We start from the raw sequence: 10,833 nt of genomic DNA on the forward strand, positions 1-10,833 counted from the left end.
GCAGAAGAGCGTTTTACACAGTTTTCAAACCGAATAATATTATACCTTTTGCACTATAGTAACTTGACTGTACTCCTCCAACATTAAACTTACTGCTTACGTCTTTCGTAACACCTTTATCAGGAGACAAGAGGGTCTTTACATCTTTTCGGCCTTCTCCCTCTGTAAATAAAATTTCTATGTATATATAATATAATATACTTATTATATATATGTATGAAACATAAATACATAAATCTAGTTTTTGTATCAAATAAAAGCAGGATTTAAAACTGACAAACATCATTAATGCCACTCTCCTCTTTAAGCGTAGAAGACGCAACAGTAACTCTGTTGGAAAACCTTGCCTGGTTCAACCTAGAAGTTACCTTCACTCAGTTTTAACTGAGTTCCCAATACCGTAACAAAAATCATCAAAGCCAAAGGCCAACTCTACATCATTTACTTTTTCTCCAACTCTGATATCTAACTTTTTCAAAAAACAGTACAAAGTACAGGATCCACCAGACCTTTGTTGTCAATTGTTGTTGACCTGTTGTTGTCTTTTCTTATGCCTTCCTTAGCTGGACCAATATCCTATCCACCCATTTACAATTTTCTCAAGATATAATCGAAAAGTTCTCTGGTAGTCATAGTTATCCTCTGAGACCTACACCCTTTCAAGACTTTATAGGATTATCCAGAGACACGGGATAAATACCTAGCCAGAGCCCTTAACCATGTAAATCGGCTCATGCGAAGAAGTCAACATCTTCCAACACCCCTTATTAGCTCCTCGGGGACTTCCTCTGCAATTGTAGAATAGCAAGAAAGTGTAGAATCATAGCTAGGTCAGGAGATATAAGATATAACTTTATTAATTATAATCGGCATAAATAAATTCACTTTGAAGGTAGTAGTCTATAAAATGGTAATTTACCCCCTTCTCGAGGTCCGCAACACGTACAGCAATCTTCAGATAAATCTCTACTGGGTAGTTCTGATGGTGGCCTGGACTGGCAACAATTACATCCGCCAGCATTTGTGGTGGAGCTCTTGACTTTTCTTTTTCTGACCATATCGGTAAGTTCCTTAATACACCTTGCCGCCCCGGCTAACTCTGCCGGAAGTTTGGAACATTCATCGCAAGGAGCCAACTCCTTAATTGTTTTACTTAGTTTTCTTGCAATTACATCGAGATTTGACTCACATCTTAAATTAAAACCATTATAAAGAACAAAAATAAAAATATTAGTTATTACCTGAACTCCTCAGATATGGCGTTATTATTAAATTTACGGTTGGTTAGGCGCTTAATGGTTTCTGCTTCATCCACTTTTTGTTTTATTAGGTCGTCTTCTAGCTTCTGACACAGGCAGTCAAGTTGATTCATATCATTTTTTAGTCTTTGGTTCATTTCATTTAGCTCAGTTATATTCGTGCAAGCGCAACAGAGTTGAAGTTTTAGTTGGTTCATCTCTTTTTCATATGTCGTCTAAAAAAATTAACTTAATATACAAGAAATATATGGTATTATGGAACATGGAACCAACCCACAAAGCAAAAATTTATTTGATGAATACATTTTCAATATAAAAACTCGGCATTTGATTGTACCTTCTTTCTGATATTACTTTATGACTTTTTAAGAATCTAAAACCATGATTTCTGAAACCAAAATAAAGATCCATACGGATTGGATCATTATAGTTAATATAATGTCAATCTAATGCCAGTATTTTTTGAGATTATGTCCCATGGACGATACAATAAGACCTAATAACGATTATTTTGATTTGGAAAATATGGATGATATTTTTTGCGTTAATAATATTGATTCAGTATTTTGTACAAGGAGAGCAAACGTTCAACGTTAGAATATATTATGGTATACCTGATTCTCTTTCAGTAAAAGATTTTAATACTAGTTTGAAGTAGCTCAACCTAGAAGTAAAACTACTGCTTGCTCTTAGTAATACTGAAGAAACTGAGGCACAATATAACACTGAGTCTCAAAAAAGATATATATCTTACAAAATATAATAATCAATGAACAAAATATAGAAATAAATGCACTGGAAAATAATGTTTGTAATGTTACTTGTTCTACTTCATTTACCAAATTCTTAATAGAGGAACCTGATTACTTTAAAGGAACGCAAGAATATGAACAACTTAACAGTTTTAATAGCAGTATTGGCAATAGTTCACATCCCATATGACAAATGATGATATTCAGTCAAAGAATAACTCTAAATATAAACCTGAGAGTAAACTGGAAAGTAATAGTGATTGTTATATCGAAAATATTAACACCACCGGGTTGAGCCCCTTGATATTATATGTAGCCGTGAGGGGTGACCTGGTAAAGGCAGGAAACGGAAGGTTAAAACACAAAAACTGTAACAAATCTTAGATAACTTTTAGAGCGGAAAAAGTCGCTGCTAAAGAATATACTAATTTTTATAATTATCTCCAAAACGCATAAATACAGCTTTAGTAAAACTGGCGTTCAATCTCTCTTCCAGACAAAAGAGGAAAACATGAGATTTACCAAAAACTTGACAATTTTGTCTATTTAATACAAATTAAAAAATGACCAAGTACCCTTCCCACTATTTTAGGGAATCTACCATAAAGGAAAGGGAATATTTATCTTCAGATGCAAATTTGAAGAAGATATACGAACTATTTAAATGAAAAGATCCCACCGTTACAGTTTCTTTAACACAATATAAAAAAAAATTATTATGAGTTTTACCTTCATTTTAAGCCTCTCAAAAAGGGTACATGTAATGTGTCATGAAAAAAATAGAAAATTAAAGAATAAAAGTAACGAAGATAAATATTTTGGATTCAAAACAGCAACTTGAAGAGCATCAATATGTTTAAAAAAAAAATAAAAATATTTTGTTATTACTAACAAAAAACAAAAAAAATAATCAAATTATAGTAGTAGCGGAACCACACATAATTTAAGGCCTATAAATGTCATTTCTATATCATTGAGGGTTGGTTCCATGTTGCATAACATTGATCATTAATCAATACTAACTTTATTAATCATCATATTGTTTGAGGCATCTTGTAACTCGTTTTGCAAACACTCGCACTTTTGCTTTTCCACTTGCAACTTCATTTTCATAGGTCCCTCAACTTTTTCTATACAATGCTTGAGCTCCAACTTCATATCCTCCAGTTCATTTTTTAATATTTGATTCTCTAAACGTAACTCCTTACTAATTTTATTAATTTCTGAACCAACGTCTCCTCCATTTTTGCTTTGACAACAGCAACAGGAAGGATTAGCGGTTTTTGTCATTAAGGATTCAACATTTTTCGAAGCCTCTTGATACTGTTTCTCTCTTCTCTGAAGCTCACTGATTTGACGCTTCATTTGCTTTTCTCTTGTAGCTAACTCAGCTATGTTTTTCATTTCCGTTATATCATTAGAAGTAAGTGAAAACTGACTTAAGTCGCATATATTCTTAGGACCTTGGGGAGTATTGCAGTCACAGGGAACGTTTGAGGCACTAATGGCTCTGTTTTGGATACTTGCTTTGTTTTGTACAGCTGCATCTCCGAAATCTTTCTTGTTGAGAAGTGGAGAGCCGACTAATGCGCACTGATTTTGAGCGGACCGATTATCTGGTTCGTTCTTTTGATTAGTCAAGGCTGATTTACAAACTAGAATGAGATAAAGTTTATAAATGGAATATATTAGTTATAGGAACCAAAAAATTAAACTGACTTTGACTTTGAGTACTTGGACAAGTTGGGATGTTACAGCAGAGGACTCCAACGTTATATCCTGGTTTGGGTATTTCGATATTAACACTTTTGTTTTGAGTCTCGCTGGCAACTTGTACGCCTGCACTAGAAAGAGCTAGAAATACGTTTGTAAATGCAAGCATTACCTTAACGATGTTCGTAATCTTATAGTAAATTACCATTAAACCTCAAAGGACAATTTGTATTTCTACAGCAAGTACATGCTTTGCTTGCAGTATCCTTTGTTGGTTCATAAGAGGATAATTGCTTGTTGGAAACTGGGGCTTTTACTTGAATTCCTGCATTTCCTAATGGACACTCGCACTTAGCATCAGGAGCTGCTATTATTAAAGAGAGTTTTATGAGAATTTAATAGTAGAAAAATTATTATATTTTATAGGTGCTTTACTTGAGTCGAACTTGAATTTAACTGCATTATCAGTACCAGCATCTTTCATTTCTGGTGATTCTCCCAAAGTATTGAGAGATTCACAGGCACAATCTTCACATGAGCATTCCTCAGATACCAATTCTGAGGAAAACGTCATTTTTCCTGAAGATTTAGGTTTGGTTTTGGTTATCGAGGTGGCAGCATCAACCTCTGTTCCTGTTCGCTAAAATGTGTTCTTATTTGTTAATGAATCTATATTTTCACTTTTCATTACCTTTCCTGTAGTAGAAGTAGTTGCATTTAAAGATGTTTGCTGTTGAGCAAATCTGGAATCAATAAGATTACAAGAACAAGATATTTCTTGTAAAGTACTTGGTTCACTTAAATCACAACTGCAATTACTAGTGTGGGAAGATTTATTTGTCAAAGAGATATCATAATCAACTACTTTTTCCTGTAGTGAGTGGTCGTGTTCTCTTGTAGGTACTTCATTGGACGTAGTACCACTAAAAAGAAAATCATGGTATCATTACTAGTAGAAGCATTTCTTAATTATCTAAATTATGATTTTGGTAAAGAATTTTAATTATAATGTCAGGAATTCTTACTCTATATTTTGGGTTGAAGTCAATGTGGTTGAGCATGTACATTTTCCAAATACCCCGTCTTTAGTATTTTCCCTAAAAAGTGTTTTTCTTAAATAAATTTTATTAATAACTTAAAACTGCTTACTCGGTATTATAAGGAGAAGTTGACGTACTAGAGCATGTACATTTTCTAAAAGCATTATCTTTCATGCTTGTCCTAAAAAGCGTTTTTCTTAAAAAAATTTTAATACCTTAAAGACTACTTACTCAGTAGTTGGTGGTGAAGTCGGTGTACTAGGACATGTACATTTTAAAGATAACATGTTCTTAGCATTTTCCATCATTTTTTGAAAAAAACTGCACTGTTGTGTAACTTGTTTTTGATTTTTGATAACATCGGTGTTAATAGTGGGCTTTTGTAAATCACGCACTGGAGTTTCTGGAAATACCTTGGGAATTCCGGTGTCACAGGGACATGTTTCTCTAGCGTCATTAGGAAGGTCTAGTGTGTTTTTATTGCCTAAAATTTATTAATTTCATTAAGATATTTCTAAAACTTTTATAATCAGTCAATATTAGAATTAAAGAAGTATTATGCAATGGCCAAGTTGTTATACACTTCTAAGAAGTTCTCTTAGAACATTGGAGAGCAAAAGAACACTTTATAATATCATAAAAAATTATCACTTATTTTGAGAGGCACAGAACAATATTACTTATCCTCCTATTTTAAATAAAATACTTTATAAAGAAGTCAATTTTCAAAGTTAAAGGAATGCAGATAACGTATACTAAAGAAAAAGGTAACAACATCGCAACGCCGCTTGATTGCATTGTTGATTCCACCGACATCAGGAATCTTTACCAGTGGCGTCATCAAAAAATATTTCCATGATAAATATTTATTAAAGAAGAACATTTAAAAACATATACCAAGAAAAAAAAATATTCAAGTAAATAATAAGTAAACTAATATATTTTACATAAATATATCGTTAAATAAGGTGAAAGTAATTGAAGTAGCAAATTAATATTTAACTCGAAAGTCGAAGAATCCTAAGCCTCAATACGTCTTTACAAATAAAATTAAAATAGGTTTATTGCCAAAGATAAAATCGAACGATACTAGTAAGTATAAAAACTGTTTTAAAGCTATTCGAGTGCTAACAAAATACTTTGAAACATTTTTAGATTATTTCAATTTATATAATAAATATGTTTAATGTAAATTAACTCACTAATGTAAAATAAAGATGAAGAGTTTCATTTTAATTCTGATTCCGCCTTTTTACCAAACTGTCAAGTTAGTTACAACAGTTTCCGTTGGCAATGGAGAGGACGCTAGCTGATATTTATCGAAAGTATATATTATATATTTCGATTGTACCAGATTTGTGCGCAATATTTTGACTTTGATAGTTAAAAAGACTTTTTAACCACAGTGCTTTAGGAAATGTAGTTAGATTTGCCAATTACAAATAATTTCGATATCTATCTTAGCGAAGTGCATATCTCTTGAGACAAGATTGGAATGTTATTTGGTAGAGAAAAGACCTCCTCCAAATGGACCAAAGAGCTCTTTTTTGGATAGTGAATGTGGAGTTAGAATTTATAATAGAAAACTAAATAACTTCAGAATACTTATAAGCGACTTGTGGCTTAATCAAAGAACAAAATGCAGTTCTCAAATCTGGAATTTCTAACTAGATTGGGAGTGATCACAAAGCATAATAGCTAAAGCATAATTTTATGAGAAAACCAGCACCTAATTAAATGTTATTCTATCTGTACTTTTTATTTCTATATATATAGATTGCAGTAAAATGATGAACTTTAGTATTTTCTAATTCTTTCACGCATTAAAGTGTAGTTTTCTCTCTTTAAGGAGAAATTTAATTTCTACTTACTGTTATTTTAGTAAGTAAAAAAAGGCATATAAAATAAAATAGGCATTTAAAAATAAATAATATAAGATATATAATATAATGATGCAAAAAAAGGTGAAAATTGATGAGAGATTGACAAAAGAAAGTTATTAGTTATTATTTGTGCAGCCTGCAGCAACAGTCAAGCATATTAAGTTTAAATAACTTTGCAGAATATGGTTTGAGTTTAAATTTAAATTTATTAAGGTTTTGCAACTGAAATTCATCTAGAGGTGAATTGAGTAACTTTATTGTGTATTAAGCAAAGGATCCAGTATAAAAATATAAAATATTGTATAAAAATCAGGCATAGAATACTTTGTCTTATGTCTCATGTTTTCTGAATATATGGAACGACGTGTTTTAAAGATATTGCGCAAGATATTAAAATTGCGATTATGATTAGCTAAATCTTTATGAATGAAATTGTATAAATGATATTTCCATATAAGGCCATTTCAAATCAATATTATTATGAAACATACAGAGTGTTCCCTAAAGACGTGCTAACATTTAAGGGGGTAATTCCTGAACCCATTTTAAGAAAAAAAGTTTTTATCAACATATGTTTTAAACGTCTTAACTTTAGAGATACAGGGTGTCAAAGTTTAAAAAAAAAATCAATTTTTTAATAATAACTTAAACAATAATGTAGATATTTTTATGAAATTTGGTACATCTATTCCATGCATTAAGACACATTTTTTGATGTGCAAAAAGAAATATTTTGTCTGCCTGTAGCGTCTCTACAGGTCTTCAATAGAATATTTTTAATGAAAAAATACGCCACTGCTTTTTCTTAAAATAAAAATTATTTAAAAAAAAACAGTCACTTTTTAGCAAATTTGATTTACTGGTTTTTTTTTGTGCGACGCATGGTATTAGCTTAAAAAAATAAAAACAATTTTACTAACTAAATTGTTTTTTTTTCATTCACCGATGAAATATCGCGGTTATCGATATATCGCCGAACACTAATAGATTATTCATTTTTATTTTTTTTTTAACAGTGATTTGGCTGCAAAATATTGTCTCCTAATAGACTGTCTTATGTTTAAATTGGGAGATTACAGCTTGGGCACCACCAATTATCCTGACGATTATTATAAAAGAAAGTGAAATAATAACGTGTTATTATTTTTTTAAGCAAAAACCATACGTCGGACAAAAAAAAAACCAAGAGATCAAATTTGCTAAAAAATGATTGGGGATCTTAAAAATAATTTTTATTTTAGGAAAAAGCAGTAGCGTAGTTTTTTTCACTCAAAATATTGAATAGAAGACCTGTAGGGACAATACATGTACTAAAATTCATAAAAATGTCTACAATATTGTTTAAGTTATTATTAAAACATGTTTTTTTTTGAAAACTTTAACACCCTGTATCTCAAAAGTTAAGACGTTTAAAACACATGTTCATAAAAACTTTTTTTCTTATTATGGGAAGAAATCACACCCTTAAATGTTGACAGGTCTTTAAAGAACACCCTGTATGATCATGTTTTTATAAGTCAAAAATTAAATGAGCACAGGCATTCTGCATGACCTGTACTATATTTCTATGAACCACATCAAGGCAAGGATAGTATACAAAATTACAGTAGTTTAAGAATGAAAGAACAAAGGAATCTGTTAATATTTTTCTAAGTCTTTATTCTCGCTAAATCGTAGTTGTGAATCAATAAAAACACCCAGATTGCCAGCGAATTCGATAAATTTCAGCTTAGTATTATATATGTAAATGTTCATGTTTGATTTTTTTGGCCAATAATTTCGATATTTTTGAAATTTAAATTGTCTTTATGAGATAAGTCGCATACTAGCATGAGGTTCATCATTTACAGAATTTGGTTTAAAAGATATATACAGTTAAGTGTCATCAGCATCAGCCATGACTTGGCATTTATTTAGAGGACTTTAGAAGTTTAAATTATAAGAAGTAATCGCCCCAATATCGACCACTGTAGTACACCGGATGAAATATCGAGTTTTTTAAAAAATTTACATAAATTCTGTATTTACCAATAAATGATTCCATTTTCATGATCTTTCGCTCCAGTTCCCTTTGCTGAGCCTGTAGCTTAGCCGTCCGATCTACATATTTTTGCTTCAGCTTTTCCAGGTACTCCGTAGGATCCGTCGGATCCACGGAGTCGCATAAACATGAAGTCGCAGATTCCATCTTTTATATTTCAGTGGTTTTCCATTTTATTCCATACCTCATATTTTATCTTCATGTTTCAGTCTCGCCCTGTGGTGCAGATTAACGTCGAATTTTGGACAAAAATAATTTTTGATAAATTTCTACACCTAATTAGTAGAGAGTTGACGTAGAAAACTGTCAGTTTAACATCAGGTGAAATTTAGGTAAAATAAAAAATGCCCTAAATATTTCATTTAATAAATTTAAACCTCTATAAACTAGTCTAATGTGTTTACTTTAAACATTTGTTAAGCCTTTGTCTTCCGTTTTAATTACTCAGTAAAATTATTAAAAGATTTCAAAATATACAATAATATCTTTTAATTAACACCAGAACAATCTAGGATATTTCTGATAAGGTTAGTGTTTTATGTCAAATAACTATTATTTGTTTTATAATATATTTTTTTATTAATGTTTTTAATACTTAAAATGAAATCAAAATATAAATTTACATAATGGTTAAATCGCTGCCAAAAGTGATATTTCATGCTACCAAGATTCTTATTACTTCGCTAAGAAAGTCTATTCGTCAAGAAATCGATTTAAGTAAGGAGCTTGCCAGACTAAGATATCAAGACCAAATTAAGAAAAATGATAATAATCAATCTGGAAATAATATGTCTTTGGATGAAGCTCAAAAAATTTTAAATATTACTACTTTAGGTAAGTTCTATATTATAATCAGAGGATAATACATTTTTTTTACTAAAAATTTCAGATCCAGATGTTATCCAAAAGCAATATAATTATTTATTTAATGCGAATAAAAATTATAAATATCTTCAGTCAAAGATTTATAGAGCGAGGGAGGCAATAGACTATAACCTGAAAAATAATAATGAAAATGGCGTTATTGCAGAAAATAATATTTTCAAAAGATCTTTAAAAAAGCAAGGAAATTATTTATTTTTTACGTATGTTCTTGCAAATGATTTTAAAAATTGAAAAATAAAAAAATATAAGTATTTTTAAAATCCAGCATTAATACTGTGTTTTCTTTTGTAAATAATTCGCAAAATATTTAGACGATTGTTTACGAAGTATAGGTAAAATTAAGAAATTAGATAAAATTGTAAAAACTCACTACTTTATTATTTACAAAATATAGTTCAAAATAAGTTAATTTTTAAATTATAGAAATTTGCATAAAGATTTTAGAGCTTGAAGTTAAATACCTTATCCATTTCCTGTATTGGATAAGACAACTACCCAACACCCTTTAAAAAAAAACCCAAATTGTATACTTTTAATTTAGTAATATTTTAGGTTAAGTTAATTAAAATAGTTTATTTCTTATTGATAAAAAAAAATCACCTAATTATTCTATATTTAGCTTAAAAATCATACCTAATATCTGATTTAAAATATTACAATTTTGCTTTATTTCAGATCTTACTATATTTCTGACTAATACTTTTTATTAATTTCTTTATGAATAAAAGACGTTTGTTTTATATTTTTATAATTATTAAATTAAAAATAAAATAAAATGTTAGTTAATGACAAATAACACTGAAATTTTATTCTGATGAATTTGTGAAACATTTTTAAGGAATAACTTTAAAATTCTTTAAAATATAGCGGTCAGTTTAGCTATAAGTGCTAAGTTAGGGATAATTATTATTATTATTGTTCTTCTTAATAATATGTAATTACGCCAAGAATACGAAAATATACAGAGCGTTTTATTTAGGCCGATAATCAACCATATTTTAGATAATATAAAGTGTAAAAATGTATGCACAGAAAATGTATGATTAAGTATTTGACCAACAAAAACCTAATTAGAAATTAGCCAATAGTGACTTACTATATTTCCCCCAAAACTCAAGTATAAGTTTTAGCAATATCTTTAAAAATCTTAATAATAAAAATGTATGTAATTTCTGTTAATAGTTTAATATTTAATAAGAGTGGAAGACTCCGATTTTGATAATATATGTATTGATTGTCATTAACAGATTAGTACTAAAA

The 10,833-nt window shown here is 29.8% G+C and overlaps 1 protein-coding gene across 4 annotated transcripts in view; it reads right to left on the minus strand.

Moving 5' to 3' along the window:
• The window catches only part of LOC126739300 (uncharacterized), a 32,833-nt gene extending 23,853 nt beyond the window's left edge, over positions 1-8,980 (minus strand). For 2 of the 4 annotated variants that reach the window (XM_050444926.1, XM_050444922.1), the window contains exons 1-12: positions 8,676-8,979; positions 4,996-5,248; positions 4,874-4,945; positions 4,750-4,821; positions 4,416-4,647; positions 4,160-4,364; positions 3,930-4,091; positions 3,731-3,865; positions 3,035-3,666; positions 1,242-1,474; positions 920-1,191; positions 46-162 (exon numbers count right to left, since the gene is read on the minus strand). In XM_050444926.1, coding sequence (XP_050300883.1) covers positions 46-162; positions 920-1,191; positions 1,242-1,474; positions 3,035-3,666; positions 3,731-3,865; positions 3,930-4,091; positions 4,160-4,364; positions 4,416-4,647; positions 4,750-4,821; positions 4,874-4,945; positions 4,996-5,248; positions 8,676-8,835 — 2,545 coding nt within the window. In that variant the 5' untranslated portion in view covers positions 8,836-8,979. Of the gene's footprint in view, positions 1-45; positions 163-919; positions 1,192-1,241; positions 1,475-3,034; positions 3,667-3,730; positions 3,866-3,929; positions 4,092-4,159; positions 4,365-4,415; positions 4,648-4,749; positions 4,822-4,873; positions 4,946-4,995; positions 5,249-8,675 lie in introns of all 4 variants that reach the window. The other 2 variants (XM_050444924.1, XM_050444923.1) reach the window with 2 other exon arrangements.
• Positions 8,981-10,833: the final 1,853 nt, after the last annotated feature.

Source organism: Anthonomus grandis, chromosome 8 (assembly GCF_022605725.1).
Source record: "Anthonomus grandis grandis chromosome 8, icAntGran1.3, whole genome shotgun sequence".
Classification (NCBI taxonomy): domain Eukaryota; kingdom Metazoa; phylum Arthropoda; class Insecta; order Coleoptera; family Curculionidae; genus Anthonomus; species Anthonomus grandis.